The 21505-nt window shown below is 40.1% G+C and overlaps 1 protein-coding gene across 3 annotated transcripts; it reads left to right on the top strand.

Moving 5' to 3' along the window:
• The first annotated feature begins 89 nt into the window (after positions 1–89).
• Positions 90–21180, top strand: hfm1 (helicase for meiosis 1). Of its 3 annotated transcripts, none has more exons than XM_014339096.2 (40): positions 90–411; positions 2250–2348; positions 2422–2537; positions 2887–3199; positions 3627–3976; positions 4391–4432; positions 4522–4592; positions 4731–4863; positions 5087–5238; positions 5390–5467; positions 5830–5985; positions 6071–6271; positions 6388–6476; positions 6576–6619; positions 9019–9120; positions 10212–10357; positions 10454–10548; positions 10676–10809; positions 10913–10960; positions 11149–11229; positions 11316–11407; positions 11605–11711; positions 11842–11889; positions 11997–12094; positions 12181–12315; positions 13558–13643; positions 14546–14629; positions 15168–15325; positions 15413–15516; positions 15703–15894; positions 16041–16106; positions 16194–16318; positions 18245–18327; positions 18492–18598; positions 18742–18828; positions 19209–19514; positions 19690–19771; positions 20255–20366; positions 20636–20781; positions 20933–21180. In XM_014339096.2, exons 1-40 carry the CDS (start codon positions 374–376, stop codon positions 20976–20978), a joined length of 4752 nt encoding a protein of 1583 aa, XP_014194582.1. In that variant the 5' UTR covers positions 90–373; the 3' UTR covers positions 20979–21180. The 3 variants fall into 3 exon arrangements, with proteins under 3 accessions (XP_014194582.1, XP_014194581.1, XP_014194588.1); XM_014339095.2 differs by having other exon boundaries at positions 20930–21180; XM_014339102.2 differs by lacking the exon at positions 18742–18828 and having other exon boundaries at positions 20930–21180.
• Positions 21181–21505: the final 325 nt, after the last annotated feature.

Below are 21505 nucleotides of genomic sequence, written 5' to 3'. Positions count from 1 at the left end.
ATTTGGTCTTGCTTTTTAAAGTTGCTACTGACGCACAGACAGGAATTGTATGCCAACACAGGAGAAATGTTAGCACTCCCCCCCCCCCCATGGTTGTCTTCTCTTGGGTCTTTGTTGCGTTTGTAGCCGGTTATTAGCTTAGTTCTGTAACTCTCTGCCTCGTAGTTTAAAGACTTGAGACACATTTTTTTAAACATACGCGACAAAATATAAAAATAAATCCTGTAACCACTCTTATACCTGCCCCTGATTGTTTATAAGGGCATTTTTCTACAACTGAGTTCAGCACTGTCAAAAGGAAAACGTATTAATAAAACTATTGTCAGTCACTGTGGAGTGAGGTCAGGGGGTTAAACTCAGGCCTGACTAAACAATGTCTTCGTATCTGCAGAGTAATGTCTGTTATCACAGGTGGGTATACAGTCATCATTTTAAGAAAGACATTGTTTTTAACTTACCTAAGCGGTGAACCGTCAAAATGTCTGCATAATTTATTGTTATTAGCTGGTTCTTACATGTTAGCTAAACTAAAGCTGCCGACACTTTTTTTGTCCTTAACATAACAGCCTAGAAAAGTAATAATGTAAGCATTTTGCTCTTAAACACCTTCATTTAAATGCAAATGAAATGCAAACAGATTGTATGTTGCTTTGTTCAGGAGGTGAGCTGTCATGCTGTAAACATTTTCAAGAAATCTGTTAATAACTTGTATTAGCTTAAATGCTAAAGCGATATCAACTGGATTATGACTAACAGGAGGGCTGTGCAAAAGGCCTTTGCTAGGAAAGTGGGCAGTAGGTGCAGTGATTTATTGAAACATGTTCAAACGTACATGGAAATGCAGTATATAAGGCAAAAACAAAAAAACAGAGTTCATATAATTCTAACGTGCTTGAAAGTTGATATTTGACCACCTTTATTCTTCATCACAGCCTGAACTCACTTAATCAGAATCAGAATACTTTATTAATCCCTGGGGAAATTACGTAGCATTAGGCAGGTAGAATTAGGCACCTTTCCTGTAATTTCTCTAAGTAGTCTTGCTAGTGCTCCAAGCTTCTCGAAGGACATTCAGAGGTCGTCTTTGGATGTTGGCTGCCTTCTGTTCTCTGTCAAGATGATCCCACACTGCTTCAAAAATGTTGAGGTCCAGGCTCTGGGGAGGAGAATCCATAGTGTGATAGTGTGCCATTGTGTGTGTGTGTGTGTGTGTGTGTTTATCTATATACAGGTATGCTTTTACTTCATCTGCAGTGTGTTTGGGATCATTGTCATGTTCAAAAAATGAAGGTGTTGTCAATCAGACGCTTTCCAGATGATATTGCTTGGCGAATCGGAATTAGGTCATGACTTTCAGATACTGTTCATGTGCTATAGATAGTTTTGTTGGCCTTATACTTCTTCTTTTGTCCTCTGCTTGCCCAGTTTACTATTTTCCTTAGGAAAATACTGCACACAGTACTGAGATCTGATGCATTTTCAGCTAACAGCTCGTTGGGAAGCACCTTGTTGATGCAATAATTTTATTTTAATGCCTGCCAAACTTTGTGATCTTTGGTATTTTTTGTACTACAGAAATGTAAAGAAATTATTTGCTGACCAGCTGCTAGTAACAAAGTGCCTAAAGATAGAATTTAAAATAGGTTCTTTTATAAATTGTCTGTTATTTGTAGACACAACACTGGTACCCTTTCATGCTTCAGTGAGTCATAGGTTATTTTTAACTGGCTTAACAAACAACAACAAAAAATTCGTAAAATGGTCAGGTACAAGGACTGGACTGAAAAAGCACCCAATGTCCAAAGGAAAACTTTGAAACACCTTCAGATGTTTTTTTTTTGTAATACCAAGAAAATCTGGATTCAAAATATTTTTAATAATGAGGGATGGCTCAAGATTATAGCACAGAACTGTATATTAAAGCTAAATCATTCCCATGTTATCTGCCCAATGCTATGATACTGTGGGGATTGAAAACTTTAAGGCCATAAGGGCATAAACATGGTATAACTACATCATTAAGAGGCTTGATTGAGTCATGAAACAAAAATGAAGATAAACCTGTTAGCTCTGTGTTAATCTTTACCACAAACCAAAGTCCTTTGGTTGGCAGCAACAATGGCAGTTTCCCCACATTCTCTAATCTAGGTTTTATAGCGAACAGGTCAGTTGTGCATATGCATTTGTTGAATCTCTATTTTCTTTCCTCTTAATCATTTACCCCTAAACCGGTTTGTATTCAAATTCAGTGAGTACATAGCTGTATTATCTGATGAGATGTTGGACTCTGATGACTGCACCTTGGCCTTGGATGGTCTGTTTTTTGACAAACCCGCTGTCCATGAAGTGTAAGTACAAAAAGGTGTCCCACTTATTCCCTTTTGTCTTTACCCCTGTAATCTGAATTATTCTGTTTGACAGAAAACCACTGCACCAGGAGGTCAGTCCATGGCAGCTGGAAGAGCCTCCATCTCTTACTCATATTCCAGCCACTCAGGATATACAAGAGGAAGCTGAATCGCTCTCTACACGATACAGTATGTTGTGCTCAGGATTAGGTTGAATTCCTTTTCACTTGACTTGAGTAAACTGCTCAGTATCAGGCCAATTGAAGCCCTACTAAATTTAACTCTGTGACTCACTGACTCAGTGGCTTGAATAGGCTTGAAAGCATTCCCAGTTTTCTTTGACTTTGCATAAACAAATCTGAATCTGGGTCTTATGATATATTCAGGTATAGATGGAAAGGTTAATTCCCCGATGTTAACTTTGTTTAATCTAATCAAAGCACTGAAGGCGGCTTTATTAAATTTTTTAGAGGGAAACGCATCACAGCTACCAGCAACTTGGATTCAACTCTTTCTCATTCTTCAATGTGACTTGCAGGTTTCTCAGAGGCAACCCATAAGTTTCAGCCTCTTTTTAAAGGATCTGCTGGCCTTAAGGTGCTACCTTCAGCAATCAGCAGTTCCTGCAGTTTTAACAGTGATAAGAAAGAGACTGAGAAGACTAACGGAGGTAGCAGCAGCAGCACCAGCCAATGCGATGGCCTCCAGGGAGGTGAAGGGTTCAGGGATTACTCTCAGGGTGGTTGTCAGAGTGGCAGAGGTGGCGATGAAACCCTGCAGGACTCTGGTCATGTGGGCCTCAGCAGATGGTTGTCTCAGGACTGCAGCAAAAGCCTGCCTCTACGGACAAGGAAAGTCTTAGTTATGTGCACATTGTTTTCAGATATTTACTGTGTTGCATGTGTTTAATGATGAGTAGAAACGTAACAGTTCCTTGTTTTCAAGGCGTTTTAACTGCAGAATTGTAGTATGTGACCCATGTGATGCCATAAAAAGCAAGTCAACTCTTTGCTGATCTGCTTTATATGGCCCGTGGGATGTTTAAACTAACAGGATTACTATCATTCACTCTATAAAACACACATTTCCATTTTTTTTATACATGTGTACCGTAGTGCTGATTTACTCTTTAATCTCTGGACTCATAATAACACAAGAAGATGCTAAGCTATCCTCCATGTTAGCCTTGTTACCTGATTGTGCAGCCCCCTAACAGTCTAATCTGCTTCCACCTCTCTTCTCTTCTATTTCTTTATTTCCTCCTCCTTCCCACAACAGCTTGTTCAATATTCAGGTGTATACCAGTGGAGGTGACTCTTTAAACACAGGTGACCTCAGTAGCAGTGGCGGCAGCAATCAGACAACATCCAGACCTCAAACTTTTCTCAGTCAGGTTACCATGGCGACAGCGCCTCCTCCTCCTCCTCTTCCTCTTCAGCCGCCACGGGCGACAGTTGGCCGCGCAGCTCCTCCTTTCCCCTCCAAGCCCACCCTCTCACCCCCTCCCATGGGTTCATCTGCAGCGAGCGGCCGACCCCCGCAGCAGGCGGCACATGCAGAGATGCAGGACAAGGGCACAAAGAAAGGTTTCGTTCCGCCCATCACGCCTCGGCCGCTCCTAATCCAAGGTGTTACACTGCACTGATATACTGGCAGGTTGACGCTGCGCTCACTGTGTAGGAGCTCTTTAAATACAGCTCATATAGCTTCTGTAAAGTGTTGCAGCTCATCAACATGCCAATGTCTGGCCATGGCAGCAGCTGCCATGGTGTATTTGGGTGTGATGAGGTGAGCTCTGCCCATTGATTGCTCCAGTGTAATGAAACATACTGGTCACTAGGTGGTGAATAGTAGACGCAGTGGACAGGAACAATAGAGGCCATTTTAACCCATTGTAGTCTGCAAAGAATCAGCAGATTCTCTTTCGTCACAAATGTACAACACTACCAAATGCTGCATATTCAATTCAATGTGTAATTGTTTCAATGAAAATCTTGCATTAATGAAAATTTATAATGTCTTAAATAATATTGTCATTTCAGGATCTTCTGGATCTGGAGTTTTGCGCCCAGTTTCAGAAATACGTATCCTTTTTCTTGTTCAAATTGACACAATTTGAAGCTGTTAGGTGGTGTCTGAATCAAAGTGATGTTTCCTAAAACCTGTTACACAGCATTTAAGTTCAGATCTGTCTTCAGTGAGTTTCCCTTTTTCAATTACGTTCAGTCCAAAGCTCTGGATGATGTAAGCATTTGTTTGTAAATCTGCATACACAGAAATCATGAAAAACACATCTGGTTAAATGTAAATTTACACCTGTGTAAATGTAAACTACCCCTGGCACTGTGTCCTCCAGTGTATGTGTGTTTGGTCTGTCTGCAGGTTCTTTATACAAATAAAAACTTTGTGGCCTGTGCTCCGACTGGATCTGGTAAAACAGTGCTGTTTGAGCTGGCAATCATTCGCCTGCTAATGGAGACACCAGAGCCCTGGAGAGATGTCAAAGCTGTATATAGTGAGCATGCAGTATTATTGGCTATAAGCTGCTAAATCCCACTGCTCATTCACATTTATTCAGTGCTTTGAAATGGCACACCTAGCTATAATCACACACAGGGGCTTTGAATATGTGTGTTACTTTCACCATGTTCTGATTTTTTTACTCCAATAATTTTTGGGGGGAGGATTTTTGACTTATGAAGCTCTCGTATAAAGAATCCATTGTTTGTTTTCACCAGTGGCCCCTATCAAAGCTCTCTGTAGTCAGTGCTTTGAGAGCTGGAAAAAGAAGTTTAGTCCTCTGGGGCTGACCTGCAAGGAGCTGACTGGTGACACAGAGATCGATGACTTCTTTGAGATTCAGGACTCCCACATCATCCTGACCACACCTGTATGTGACAATATGAAGCAGCATAATTATGCAAATGCAAAATAAAGGGTAGAAAAGGAGGGGAAATGTAAAATAAGATGTTATGTCTTAGTTAAATATTGTTATATTTCTATGCATCATAGATTGATACATGATCATTTATATTTTTAAGGAAAAGTGGGACAGCATGACCAGAAAGTGGAAGGATAACTGTTTGCTGCAGCTAGTTAGGCTCTTCCTTATCGACGAGGTCAGTGTGTTTGTCACATATTTTGCTCACAGAACCGTTTTTGGATGTTACTTCTTGCCTCTTTATTTTCCTGCACAGTGGGGGATGCACTGGCTACTTTGTGTCTTAGGATGGAACATTGCACGATAGCACATAATTAGCCTCTGCCCTCAGCACTTTATTTTACTTGAGGTTATCCATTAAAAATGATGGAACATCTTGTTCCTGGAGTCTGTATTATGGGAGTACACAGACGCTGGCCTAGTTCCTTTAGACTTGCACTCATTTATGTTAATAATAAAACATAAAGATTGATTTTGTATTTTACGTGCATACAAATATCCCTGAGCCGTTTCCACACATGAAAAATATTTTTGTACCAGGTGCATGTCGTGAAGGATGCAACCCGTGGTGCCACGTTGGAAGTGGTGGTGAGCAGGATGAAGGCAGTACACACCTTCAGGACTTCACAGTATCCAGAGGCCAGCCTCTCTATGAGAGTTGTGGCTGTGTCTGCTACCATACCCAATGTATCTGATGTAAGCACCCGCTGTACCTGTTTGCATTGTCTCTCATTTGTAGATCAGTAACTTGTGGATTCTCAAACTTCCTGCTTGTTTTTAGATAGCAGACTGGCTGTCAAATGAGAACGGCCCGGCCATATATCTGGATATGGATGAGAGCCACCGTCCGGTGAAGCTAAGGAAGGTGGTGCTGGGATTCCCCTGTGGTCCAAATCAAACTGAGTTCAAGTTTGATTTGGCACTTAACTACAAGATAGCCAACATCATACAGACGTACGCTGAGCAGAAGCCTGCACTTGTGGTGGGTTGTAAAATGTATCCAAACTGCATGTTGTTTATGCTTTCTTTCTGAACATGACAGAAGATGCAGGTTTTTTGGGTTTTTTTGCCTCATTATATGAAAATTGTGTCTCGTAGTTTTGCTCTACAAGGAAAGGAACTCAGCAGTCAGCCGCAGTTCTGGCTAAGGATGCTCGATTCATCATGAGCATCGAGCACAAGCAAAGGTTTGATGTTCAATCATCCGCAGTGAAACATCCGCGCACGTGCAAGTTTACAGAGCAGGCTGTTCTGATTGAACTTGTGTGATCTGCTTGACTCTGCAGGTTGATGAAATATGCAAACTCCATTCTTGATTCTAAACTGAGAGGTAAGGTATCTGAAACATGTTATCAGTGGTACTTTTTAAAAGAAAAATGACCTTGGGGCCTCCTTTAGTGGTTTGCAATGTGCTCAGTGATGCTTTGTAGTTTCAGTTTCAACATCCTCTCGACACAAAATAAAGTCTAAAGAAATGAGCTTGAAGAACTTGAATGGCCTGCACAGAACTCACAGATCTCGTTTGTATCTAACTTATGTACGATGAATTGGAGAAAACACATTCAATAATGCAGATGTTGCATTTGGTCATATTTATGTGAGTTTTGACATTGTCAACTGATGATTATGTGACATATTGGTGTATGGCCGAAAAGTAACAAGATGACAAAGACACTTGTAGTGCAGACACAGTGTATATAGAGTGTAATCAAAGGAGCTTGCAAAGAAAAGCGTCTGGACTTCTTTAAGTTGCTTGAAGACGTTTCACCTCTCATCCGAGAAGCTTCTTCAGTTCTAAGGTCAAATGGTGGAGAGTCCCAGATATAAACCTAGTGGGAGTAACCCCCCACAGAGGGACAAAAGGACCCCCTGATGATCCTCTAATCGCCTGAGCCAAGGTGTGAAACTGGGTGTGGGTCCCAATCAGCCAGAGTTTCGGGTGTGTTCATTGTGAAACCTGGCCCCACCTTATCATGCGAATTCCTGAGGTCAGCATGGCCCAGGATGTGAGTGGGCGTTAAGGCGTCTGGGAAGGGATCTCAAAACTGGATTATAGATGGCAGAGAGTTGGTGTTGTAAACTCTTTGGGACCCCTAACCTCCGATTGCACTTCTTCCATTAAGAGTCTTGGTGTTATTTTTGACAATGCTTTTAAACTTGATAAACAAATCAGCTCTGTAGTTAAGGGATCTTTTTATCATTTGCGGATTTTAGCCAAAGTCAAGTCTTACCTTTGCAGGAACGATCTAGAAAGAGTGGTCCATGCTTTTATTACTTCACGGCTAGACTACTGCAATTCCCTCTATGCTGGCCTAGATCGTTCCTGTCTACATCGCCTTCAACTGGTGCAGAACGCTGCCGCTCGCCTGTTGACCGGTTCAAAAAAAAGAGACCACATCACTCCGGTTCTCTGCTCTCTCCACTGGCTCCCAGTTGCCTTTAGGATTGATTTTAAAATCTTACTGCTGGCTTTTAAGGTTTTAAATGGCACTGCACCTTCTTACCTGTCAGAACTCCTTAGTACTTATCGCCCCAGGAGATCTTTGAGGTCAGCCGACCTGATGCTTTTAGATGTTCCCAGGTATAAATTAAAGACAAAGGGAGAGAGGGCGTTTGCTGTGGCTGCACCCAGACTGTGGAACAGCTTACCTCCTCACGTCAGACTCTCCAAAAGCCTAGAAACTTTTAAAACCGCTCTTAAAACTCACCTCTTTTCATTGGCTTTTAGAAAGGTTTAATTTATTTGTTTTATTTTTTTTATTTTATTTTTATCAGCGAGGTGTTACTACGAAATTGTGTTCTATTGTATTTTTATCTGTATTTACTGTACAGCACTTTGGTCAGCCTTGGTTGTTTTTCTAAACTTGTCTATAATAGATTGACTTGAGCTTGGCTGTCGACCTGCCATTCTGTTCAAGATGGTGCTCACAGTGGACATAGATGGCTTCTTTCACTCCTCTTTCAAACCATCTGTCCTCTCTGTCCAAAATGTGAACATTGGCATCCTCGAAAGAGTGTCCTTTATCCTTAAGATGCGATGGATGGAGCTTGTCTGTGAGTGTTTCGTTGTGCCTGGCTGGAAGGGTTGGCTCATTAGTCTGCATGCTACTGTAAGATACCCGTAATTTGTTGCGTTGTCTTCGGTGAGTTCTAGTGTGTGGGTCTGATAATGATGTGTTGAGACTCTCCTGTAAGTGCAAAACTATAGAGGTCTGGGCATTCCTCGCTGCACTGTACAGCATACACCACATTGTTAAGTCTGTGTTTTGGCGTTTTGTCTTTCGGGTGAACCAGTTTTTGTCTGAGCGTGTTGCTGGGTCTGAAATGCACCGGGATGTCATGCTTGGAGAAAACTCTCCTGAGTTTTCTGATACACCGGCTACATAGGGGATGACAATGTTGTTGCGTCTGTCCTTCTTATCCTCCCTCGCTGGTGTCTGGTCTTCTTTTCTGTGCCTCTTTGCTGACTTTAAGAACGCCCATTTAGGATAGCCGCACGTTTTGAGTGCTTCCTTTACATGTGTAAAGGAAGCACTCAAAACGTGCCCCCCCCCCCGAAGAAAATACAGTTTCAGCTAAATAAGCTGACACAACACACTCACTTTCACTGCACACAGACAAATCGTGCTTAACTTGTGTGTGACCCCGTTTATTGAAAACTTTGTGTTTTGAATATGCAATATGTCAAATGTCTAACATAACTTTGTGGTAACTTTGTTTGCGGCCCAGATTTGTTGGCGTTAGGAGTCGGCTACCATCACGCAGGAGTTGACTTGTCTGATCGGAAGTTGATAGAAGAAGCCTTCACTATGGGAGACCTGCCTGTCCTCTGTGAGGCACAGTTTTATCCTGCGCTGTGAAGTAATATGTTACCACACAAGTGTGCAACATGATACTTTTTTTTCCCTGTCACACTGCTGACACAAACAGGAAGGACAAGTACCACAGTAATTGTTTTTGCACATCAGCTCCTTGCACCAATCACAGGGTTGTGTCAAAAATAACTTAGGTTTCTGTACAACAATAAGAAATATTGTTATTTTGATGGTAATAGTATATATATTTAAGATGATATACTTCATTTGTCTTAAAAGTGCTGAAATTGTGTGACAACAGCCAAAATATGAAACGTATCCTGTACAAAAAAGTATCCTACATGAGGAATAGCAGCTAATTAATTTGAACAAAATGCAACAAAACAAAAATGAAATAATAAAAAAAAAACTAGAAACAGAAGCAACAGTGAGAGCTCAGTGAATAAACATTTAAGCAAAAGATAAAATATATTTTTTGGGCAGCACGGTGGCACGGTGGTTAGCACTGTTGCGGCATAGCAAGAAGGTCCTGAGTTCAATTCCAACATCAGGCCGGGGTCTTTCTGTGTGGAGTTTGCATGTTCTCCCCGTGTTTGCGTGGATACTCTGGCTTCCTCCCACCGTCCAAAGACATGCAGCTTGTGGGGATAGGTTAATTGGAAAATCCAAATTGCCATTAGGTGTGAATGTGCGAGTGAACGTGAGTGCGAATGGTTGTCTGCATAGGTGAAGACAATAAGGGAGTCACACAGGAAATAACAAGAAGACTAAACACAAAGAGCAGAAAACTCACCGAACGTGAGACGAAAGCAAGACTAGCGGAATAAACCAGAAATACAGGAAATAAACACAACAACAAAGATAACAAAAACTCCATGAATGAATACAAAACTAGACAAATACAAACATTAAGAAAAATATGGAAAACTCAACCCAACGATGCTAGTAATGATAACTCTGGAATAACAGTGAAAAACCAAAAACTCCAATGTCAGGCAGATCCTTAGATCATAACAAACTGAGCACTAGTAGAATAACTTAACCAGTCTTCTGTTTTATTTTATGGTGTCTCAATTTGTGTTTGCTCTCTCATTTCTACTATCCTAGTTACCACCAGGACTTTATCCATGGGGGTAAACCTACCAGCTCACCTGGTGGTGATCAAATCCACCATGCAGTATGTTGCAGGCTCCTGTCAGGAGTACAGCGAGGCAGATCTGCTCCAGATGATAGGCCGTGCTGGAAGACCACAGGCAATGACATGTTTATGACAGAATATAACAGCAATGAATGCATTATTATATTTAGGCTTTATGATGTACTTTCATTTTCATCCTTTCTGCCTCCAGTTTGACACATCTGCTACTGCTGTGATCATGACCAAGATTCAAACCAGAGAGAAGTACCTGAAGCTTATGAATGGGATAGAAGTCATTGAGAGCAGGTAGGACCAGTAGTAATGCTCTCTTTAAAATCCCTTCTGTCTTTTTCTTCTTTTTCTTCATATCGCTCTCTCAAGAGGACACACAGGTGAAACGATCATGGGGTAACACTAGACTCTGTTTCCACAGCTTACACAGCCACCTGGTGGAACACTTGAATGCTGAAATTGTTCTGCAGACTATCAGTGATGTCAAAATGGCTTTGGACTGGATTCGCTCCACCTTCCTTTACATCAGAGCCCTCAAGAACCCCACACACTATGGTTAGAGCCTTCTCCTGTCTTCTGCTTGTTGTTAATCAGCTGTGAGGTCCGTTAATTTTTTAAAAAACCAGTGAGTGTCAGTTTGTCCGCATTTTCATTTCAGGATTCTCTGCCGACCTAGACAGATGTGGAATTGAAGCAAAATTGCAAGGTGGGCCATAGCTGTACTTTTATGAAACTGTAGGTTACTTTTAGAAAAATACAAAAATATTCAAGCCACAGTAACCCGGCTGCTTAAAGAGGTTTTGAGTTTGCTTGTTTTTTTTGCTCAAATGTAAGTGTCGGATCTGTTCCCTTATTGAAATTTAAGCTATGTACCGTTTTTGTCATCTTCATTAGAACTGTGTCTGAAGAATCTCAACTCTCTGTCCTCTGTTGGGCTGATCTCTATGGATGAGGATATCACCATCAAACCGACAGGTAGATGTTCAGGCTGTTTTCATGTCTTTTTTTGCAGCCAAGTCTAAAAACCTGAAACTGTTAAGCAATTTATTTCTCTCTTACAGAGGCTGGCAGGTTGATGGCTAGGTACTGCATTGCCTTTGACACCATGAAACAGTTCAGTAAAGTGTCTGGGACTGAAAACCTGTCTGATCTGGTAGGTTTTCTGTACTATGTATTTGATGTAAATGCATTTATTCAAGATTGACTCTATACAGTGTTATCCTTGACATTTTGCAGGAACAGCATGCCTGACCTTGTTCTTTCTCTTGCTGCCTCTCACAACTAAACTAAACTTAGCTAGAGAAAAAATAACCATTATGAGTATTCACCGTCCTTGTATTGTGTGTACAGATTGAGCTGCTGTCAAAGAGCAGAGAGTTCAGTGACATCCAGCTGAGAGTGAATGAGAAAAGGTCCTTGAATGCTTTGAACAGGGACAAAAACAGAGTCACCATCAGGTCAGACACATTTATAGGATGCACAAATGTATGCACAGCATCAAAAACTTTGTTTTATATGGGAAATGCATAATAGGGGGGTGAGATAGACACAAGCCAGTGAAAACTAAATCTTTATGCGTTTTTCCAGGTATCCCATTGACGGAAAGATCAAAACCAGTGAGATGAAAGTAAACTGGTAGGTTTAAAAGAAAGTGTAGTTTTTGATTTTATATTTTTCAGAATTTGCAGTGTTAAAGGATTGTATTACTGATTGTCCATGTACATAAATATTGTGCTTTGTAGTTTGATTCAGGCTCAGTTAAGCTCCATCCCAGTTCAAGATTTTGGACTTACACAGGACACAGCAAAGATCTTCAGGATTGGCATGCGCATCAGCAGATGTACGTTCAGGGAATAAGAAACGTACAAAAGACGAGTTGCCTGTATTCATGTTTTTAAGTTTTGATTTTATTATGATCCCATTCAGGTCTGTCTGAGTTTCTGAGTCAGAGGGTCAAGGCTGTTTTTTCTGCTGTGGTCAACTCCCTGATCCTGGCTAAGTGCTTCAGAGCAAAGCTTTGGGAAAACTCACCCTATGTTTCCAAACAGCTGGAAAAGATAGGTGGATGCCTCTCTATGTTCTTTTTACATTATAAATTGATACAGCATACTGCATTGTAGGTCAACTGCTCATGCAGTAATACTAGAAGAAATATTATTATGCCACAACTGCTGCATAATGGAAATATTAATAAACCAAATATTCTTTCTTTTAGACGTACACTCACTGGACACTTCATTAGGTACACTTTGCTAGTACTGGGTTGAACCACCTTTTGCCTTCATTTCTGTCTTTTATTCTTTATGGCACAGATTCAACAGGGTGCCGTAAACTTTCCTCAGAGATTTTGGTCCATATTGACATAATCACATCACACAGTTGCTGCAGATTTGTCAGCTGACTCTTCTTTTGCATCACATCCCTAAGGTGCTCTATTGGATTAAGATCTGGTGACCCCCGGGGCCATTTGAGTCCAACAAACTCATGTCATGTTCAAAAAAACAGTTTTAGATGATCTGAGCTTTGTGACATGGTGTGTTATCCAGCTGGAAGCAGCCATCAGAGGATGGGTACACTGTGGTCATAAAGGGATCGACATGATCAGCAACAATACTCAGGGAGGCTGTCGTGTTTTAAAGAACTTCAGCCGGTACTGAGGAGCACAAAGAGTGCCAATAAAATGCCACCTCATTACACCCCCCCACCCCCACCCTACCGTTGATGTCATGTTGCTGATGCCAAATTCTGACCCTGCTTTTTTGAATGTTGCAGTAGAAATTGAGACTCATCAGACCAGATAAAATGTTTCCAGTGCTCTGCATTTTTGTGAGTCCCTCCAGTTTCCTGTTATTCGCTAACAGGAGTGACACCCAGTGTGGTTTTTCAAGGTTCCAGAGATACTCTTCTGCATTCCTTGTTTGTAAAAAGTAGTTATTTGAGTTACAGTTGCCTTCTTATCAGCTCAAAGCAGTCTGCTTATTATTCTTATTCTCCCATTTGCAGCGTCGACCATTTTCTCCCAGAGAACTGGCACTCACTCGCTGGGTACTCCCTCTTTTCAGGTCATTCTTTGTAAATCCTAGAGATGGTTATGTGGGAAAATCACAGTACATCAGCAGTTTCTAAAATACTCAGACCAGCCCATCTGCAATCAGCAACCACAGCATGTTCAAAGTCATCATGTTAAATAATGTTGCGGCTAACAAGCAGTTGAACAGGTGTACCTAATAAAGTGACACAATAGGTAATTGTATATTGTCGTTACAGTTTATAGTAATTAAGTAATAACATGGGTTGTTTCAGGCCAAACTCTGTCAACTGCCATGGTGCATGCTGGACTCACCACATTCAGCAAAATAGAGCAAACCAACGCCAGAGAGCTTGAGCTGGTAAGTCTGTGTAATACTTAAAAGTAAAATGCTTTATGATCTGAAGATAATCTAATAATTAATCTAATCTAAATAATCTAAAGCTTTTAATTTGTGTGCTCAGTTTGTTGTTCAGTGGGTGTGTGGTTGACGTGGTACATTTTGGTTCACATGTGTGTGACTACAAACTTTGGCCAGGTCATGAGGAAGTTGCACCACCCTACACCCACCTACTTTTACCTTCACATGATGCCACTATTTCTTTCACACTTTAGGTTAATGTGAAAAAAAACCAACTAAAAAAACAAGAGTAGACAACAATACCTAGTTTCTTAACCAAGTATCCTCACAAAACGTGTCCATTTCACGTTTGCCTCTCCAAACCTGAAATGGACACTTCTTCATGCCTGTCCATTTCATGTGGAGAGGCAAAGCGTGAAATGGACACACATGGAGAAATTGCATTAGTGCATGCTGACATTGCATTATCAGCAGGAGGTAATATATTTAAAGCCAGAAAGTTGGTATTGAGCTAAAAACATAAGTGCATTCCAGTGTCCTTAATCATCTGACTCTATTAAACTAATATGTACGTACACTTAAATGTGTCTGTTTAAACGCTTTCCCATGATTATTTTCATGTTGGCTTTGAAAAAAAAAAATCTCCCTCCGCTGTTACTGCAGATTACTGCAACGTCTGCATGCTCGTACATTTCACATTTTGGAGCGACAAAATGTGAACTGGACACGGTGAACTGGTGTGTCTGTTACAGTGATATCAGGTTGATGTTAAATACCAACAACTAAAGGCGAAAGTGTAATTCTGTTTTTTCAAAATCACTCAGTTAATGTTAAGCATCTCCTCAAGCACTTAATGTCTGCTGAAAGTGTTTGGGTGTAACTTTTGCAAACTTTATGTTCAGATTCTCAATAGGCATCCGCCATTTGGAAACCAAATCAGAGAGTCTGTCATACACCTCCCAAAGTATGACGTAATGGTGGAGCAGGTAAATGGCATTGCAAACTATTGTTATCACGGCACAAGGCACAATCACTTCATATTTGTTGATCTTAAAAAATCTGAAATCATAAATATTTGATCATAAATGTAGTGAAAAATAGAAAAATACACTAAAATTTGATTTTTTTTTTGTGCTGGATGTTTAAACCACATTTACATATTTCATTCTTGACAATTTGTGCCTTTGCTCACACGAGAGCTTCAAGAGGGCAGTTAATGTGAATGTGATTTCTTCTGGGCATGGCTACAAAAAATCAAAGGAGATTATTTTGAGCTTTCAGTTAGCCACAGTTCCCTCTTTAATGCGTTTTAGCCAACATAATCTCTTACTTGTTAATATGTAAAATGGCACAGTATACTGTTAGCTTGCTGAAGGTCCAGCATTTAAATTATTTATATTTTCTTGGCTTTTATTTGAAAGCTATTTCAAAATTGTACCTGTTTTCACCCATATCAACACATTTAAGTGTTTATTTCCATGTCTGTTCTGTATCATGTTCCTCTAAAGCTGTTGTGATTTATAGCTTCCAAGGTACAGCAGCACCACAGCAGAGATTGTGCTTAAAGTGAGCCTCAAAAACCAAGCACAGCTGCTGACCAGGAGAGCAGCTCAAGACCACCATTATGCCTCTGTCGTCATCGGAGACGCTGATAACAATGTCGTCTTTCTGCAGAAACTCACGTGAGGATAAAACACCATGTCTTGACTTTCACCTTTTGTAAAAGAAGCCAAAATATGGAACGCCAACATATGCTGTTTGTTTTCCAGGGACGTAATGCTGCTGAAGGGTGGTAGCTGGTCAAAGAAGATTGAGGTGGCGAAGGCTATGAAAGGAGATGAGATCAGTGTGCATCTTATCAGTTCAGAATATGGTAAACCATGGAAGCACATTTACATTGTAACCAAAAAGAGGAAAACAGCAACATGACATTTGGTTCCAATTTTTTGTATTTTTTTAAATGAAGGTAACAGCTCACTGTGTCCTTTGGTGTATAGACTCTTATACTGGACTGAATATATGTAAGGAGAGGATTTACCATTCGTTTCTTCTGCTGTAGTGGGTCTGGACATCCAGCAGAAGTTCACAGTGTACTACTCTGCAGCTCGAAGATTTGGGACTGAAAATCCACACAACACAACGCAGGATGCCAGGAGACCGCAATCGGTGCTGAAACCACTATCAACAAATCAGGCTGCAACTCACAGGGAGAACGGCACATCTGTGGGAGAAGAGAGCAGTTGTAGCTTTGGTACAGATTACTTTTTCATGCTTTATCATGATACGGTTTATAAATATTGTATTTCTTCTGAGGCAAATGCATATTTTGTTTGTTGATACATTTTTTTCAGACTTCAAATGTTATATTTTTTAAACTTTTAAAATGTTCTTTTGCAGATATGGGCAATAAAAGACATTGCAACCACTTCTGCAAAAACAAGGCTTTCTGTGCCCATGACTGTTGTGAGTATGATGCATTTTATGAATCTGTCTGTGCAGAGGTCCTTCCTGCCACAGCGTGCCAACAGTGTTCATGCATGTCCTCCCAAGGTAAAGTAGGTGTTACTGTGACAAGAAAGAGGTCAGCAAACCAAGAAACCAGTTTCACTTCATATTTGAAAGACCTGAGGAGCCGATGTGACACATTTGCGCCGACCCCTGTTAAGCGACTCAAAGTGAGCAAAATACCATATCTGAACCCACATCTCATACTTTCAGTAGCTTTATCTAGACTTTTAAATGTGTTGTGTGTCTGAGGGTGTGCTATATCCAACCAATCTCAATAGGTCATAAACAGTACAGCAGAATAACATTGTATTATGTTCTTATTCCTAAGAAACTGCAGAAGCTGACCAGTCACCAGTAGTTACAATAAAACAATTAAAAGAAATTTCAGTCAAGTATGGAAGTTGCAAATAAAAAAAGATATGCACTATCCACATGGCAGACTTACATATATGTCCTATTATAAGAATAGGACGTATATGCAATGTAAACAATCCTTATTGTGGATTTATAAGTGGAAATTGTTTAGTAGCAATAAGGGACACTGAAACATATATAATGCACATAGTATGTGCATTAAAGTTGTATTTGGCATACAGAAAATACAATTATACAAAAAAGAAAGTCTTTACAGCTATTTACAAAACTGAGGTACTAACGCCAGACATACACACAAGGTTATACTTGCAAATTACTGGGCACAGACACTCTATCAAAATAACGAATCAAAAACACATGCTCTTTGTTGGATGGTGGAGGCTAGTAGAGAGGGGGGCCAGGTGGCTGTCATCTGGTAGTTAAGTACTGGAGGTGATCAACCAATTATCCAATCCCAAGACAGGAAGAGACTCCACCCAGCTACTCAGCAGGCACGCCCAGGTGTCCACCTCCTAAGAGAGAAAGGGGAAAAAACCCACAGCCATCCTCTGGTGGGAGGAGTCGCACATAACACAAACACTGACAACCTTGGATCATAACACTAGTGTATTTAAAAAAAATCAGAATGTTAGATTTTTAAATCACCAAATATCAGTATCGATCTTAAAAATCCAATAAGTCGAGCTCTAAAACTTCTACTTTACAGCGTTGTTTCATTTCTCCTGCCACAGTCTTTCGATCAGCTTGAGGCCTGGACTTTGACTGGGCCATTACTACGCCTTGGCGTAGATTTGCTGCTGTGGTTCTGTTTTGTTTTGATCGCGCATGACCCAATTTCAGCCAGGCTTCAGCTGGAGACAGATGGCTTCACATATGAGTTTAGAGCAAGTTTGGTATACAGAGGAGTTCATGGTGGAGTTAAAGGTGCCCAAGTCTTGTGGCTATAAGACAAACCCAAATCATCACTTCTCCACCAACATGCTTGACAGTTGGTTTACAGTGTTTATGCTGATATGCTTGATGATTGTGTTGCTGTGCACTATGGAAAACTTTGATCTTGTCTGTCCAGAGGACATTGTTTTAGAAGTCTTGTAGTTTGTTCAGGGACAATTTTGCATACCTAAGCTGTGCTGCCATGTTCTTTTTATAGAGAAGAGGCTTCCTCCTGGAAATCCTTCCAAGCACACTGTACTTGTTCAGTCTTTTTTTGTAATTGTACTCCCATGATCTTCAATGTTTAACATGCTAACTGAGAACTGTTTTTGTTCTTTCTCTGAACACTGCATGATCTAATCTTGGGGTGAATTTGAGAATATTGTGGCATTGTGTTAACACACACATAAATGCTCCATGCCAGTAAACTGCCAAAAAGTTTGCTTTTATAGAGGCGCTCACACTTGCTGATGATCAGTTAATTAACTGTATTGGATTAGCAGCTGCTAATTACCCTTTATGATGGTTTTATTAAGTATAAAATATAAAATATTTCGAAGCTCATTCAGTCCAAAGTTCCCTAGGCAGATATACTCTGTGTATAACTATGAGGGCATAAGCATTGTTTTGGGTTTTTGTAATATTTTGCACCAAAATAACTAATTATAGAAAATGGCATATATATATTTTTTGTAAAGAAAACCGTCTTCTGCACACGGCGGGCACGTTGTCTGTATTCCTGAGCTAATTAATAATATGGGTGATGTTCTGTTTTATTTCTTTAGATGAAAATGGCTGAGGAGCCTGTGTCGCTCAGCATGCAAAGGTTTGCTTACAAACCCAAAGAGATGCTTCCACCCCCTTCATGGTACACACAGCCACACTGAAATTACAGATTTATCTTGATTCTTATGTGCAAACATGTTAATAGTTTCCTTAAAAGAAAAGCTGAACATTAGATTCTCAACAGTCATGAGCAAAGACGCACTTGGCTCACATTACTTTCAAGCTTGGTTTTTTTTCCATCTGAAGGAATAAAGAAAATCTCTGTAAAGCTTCAGTGAGACCTCAGTCTGGGACTGACTTGGCAAGTGAAGCTCAACTACCTGACGTAGAAAGCCTGAATGACCTTGACGGAGGTAAACGAGTGACATGACTAAGCTCCACATATTCCTTAACATTTGAATGTCACTCCTATCATATCTTCTTTGTGTCACGTGTTATATCATATATCATTGATATGTTATATCATCAGCTGTTTTCTTTCTTTTTATTTTTTGAGATTATGATGACTATTATGTGGAGGACATGTACACAACGATGGGAGGGCCTTCCCAAAACGCTGCTGCAGCTCATCCTCACCATCAAAGTATTGTTAAATAACTTCAAACTCAGTGGCAGACGGACCATCCTGTTGGTTCACATGTTTTTGTTCTGCTCAGCTTTAAGTTCTGCTCAGAGGAGGTCCAAGTGCAGACAATTGTTATATGGACTGTAGTAACAAAATAAAACATATTAATTAAGTCAGACATACTCAGGAACAGGTTTATTCAGCATACACAAGATTAAATGGTAGACTTAACGAGTATCACCCAACCACGGTCAGCTTTGAAATCAATAGCTGCGTGGGAGATGGAAGAATCTAAAAAGATATTAGATAGATATTATTTTTCAAGTTGAATTTATAAATGCACACAGTTGAGAAGGATTTGATGATGTGACCATGCTTTTATCTTCCTTTGTGTTGAGGTTCCTCGGTGTGGATGACCACAGATATGAGTGTTGGGAGTCAGGACTCTCAACAGGATCTAAACCAGGTCAATATAACCAGCACGGGTCACTCAAAGAGCTCCACCGCACTGCCAGAACAGGCTGCTCTCTGCAAAAATACTTCATCCCTCCAGATACCGACTGTCAACTTTGACCTTGGAAACGAGTGGGATGACTGGGGCGATTTTGATGATGATAATCTGATCCATGCCAGCGAGCCAGCACTGACTTCATACACAACTGCACAACCTCAAATTCAGCAGTGTGGTGAAAACCGCACACCAGGTAGAGTGAACTGAAAATCAGCTTCTCACACATTTCAGTCATTAGGACTTCATTGTGACATGAACACCGTGATGTTTTAATATCACTGGATACCCTTAAGCACACATGCCCATGTGGGATTATACATCAGATGTTCTTATGGTTTAATTAACACTATACATATGTCTTTATGTAGGCTATGTTACAGCTTCAGCACCAGTATTACTCAGCCACTCACACATCAAACCTTCTATAACCGCTGTGACTACACCACTGAGGTAAGACCACAACCTTATGCACCATTAACCAACAAGTAAGGTATAACCAGGAAGCCAGGAACCAGAAACTGTGTGACATACTGTATGTGTAGTGAGATAGTAACCATTAGAAACCATTAGAAAATTTGTCATATTTGCAGACTCCAGTTGTTGATCCTGGATTTTCTAAAAGTAAAAGCTTTCATGTTCCCTTCCGTTGGAAACAGCTCCCAGTTTGGATTCAGGAGACAGCCGCCCTCTCTTTTCTATTCTTTTAGTTTTAGTCGATTAAAAATCGTAATAGTGTAGATTAAATCTAAAGTAAAATACAAGTGTCAAAGTTTATAGTTTTTACACGATTTACAATGACAACTTGATATCACATGCAAAAAGTGTCTATTCTTCTCATTTGTCGCATTGTCATGAGAAACAAGGAGCATGGAAGATGGTTGGACTGTTTAATAACAATACATGTGTAATAAATGTTTTTCATGATTATTTCAGGTTGACTTCAACAAATGTCAGTCCTGAAATCAAAAAAGCGGGACCCTCACCAGTCAGCCGGACATTCATACCACAGAAGAGGATCACACCCAAGTGGAATCCAAAAGTGCATGTATGTGCACACGCGGGAATGTGCACATGTCTATTTGTGCAGTTAGTTGTTATATGTAAAAACACTGAGAACACCATTTTCTGTCTGTTGACATCTTTTAGTTATCTATTATCTATTTAACTGTCTATTTATTCAGTTAGTACAGTAAAGCTCATACTTGTGCTATTTTTCAGTTAATGGTTCTAACCTCACCTTTCTCAAATGTAACAGCCAGCAGTCAAGCTAATGTGCAGACATGAATCATGGCTCTATTTCTTTTTGTTGTGCAGAGGCCAAATATTTTCAGTGATGAAACCACTATAAAAACATCATTAGAACTTCTAAAACAGCCTGAGGAGGCAAAAGTGACTAGGAGATTGGATTTCTTTTCAGCATTGAGTGCCCCACCCAACGCCAGCTCATCTCTCAATAGAAGGTAAAAAAGTGGCCTTGATTCACACCTATTGCATGCAGCAAATAAAAAAAGTGATCCTATATGCAGGGGATATGGGATAAGCATACTTCCTTACAGGATTAATAAATACCCTTTTTCCTTTTTTTCCCCCTTTTGCATATAACACCAGCAGCAAAGAGGAAGATGCTTTTGTTGGCATTTTTGATGGAATATTCTAGAAGTACTGGTGGACACACTCTGACATAAACATGTTCCTAATGTAAGGTTCTTTCTGTTTCCTGTGAGATTTTCACCTGGAGTTATATATTGTTGCATTGTTCATTCTTATTTTGTATTGTAAATGAAACAAGTTCAAAAGGGTTTTTTGATGTGATTGTATTTATGTGTGCTGTTTACTTAATAAAGCCTGCGTTCACCGGAGGATTCAGTGGAGTCTTTGGGTAATTTCTCAATGTGTGAACTCAATTGTAGACTAATTACAAGTAGTTTTGTGACAACTGTCTAGTGTCATAGGTGTGTATTCAAAGACTGCCATTCAAGTTGTTGCATACTCCAGTGAAAGTATTAATTTCAACTTAATGCAAAGGAATACGTTCATATGTCTACATATAAATCTTGTTGCATGGTGGTGCAAAAATAGTATTTTACTGTTATTTTTAGATTTTTTTTTTTGTAGATTCAACTAGCTGTTGTGAAAGTAATGAGCATACTAGTAACAAAGTACCTAAAGATACAATTCAAAACT

Source organism: Haplochromis burtoni, unplaced genomic scaffold, assembly GCF_018398535.1.
Source record: "Haplochromis burtoni strain Fernald_Lab_line unplaced genomic scaffold, NCSU_Asbu1 Contig_266, whole genome shotgun sequence".
NCBI classification, from domain to species: Eukaryota; Metazoa; Chordata; class Actinopteri; order Cichliformes; family Cichlidae; genus Haplochromis; species Haplochromis burtoni.
Note: the sequence above shows the minus strand (reverse complement) of the source record. Positions and strands in the feature narration are given on the sequence as shown.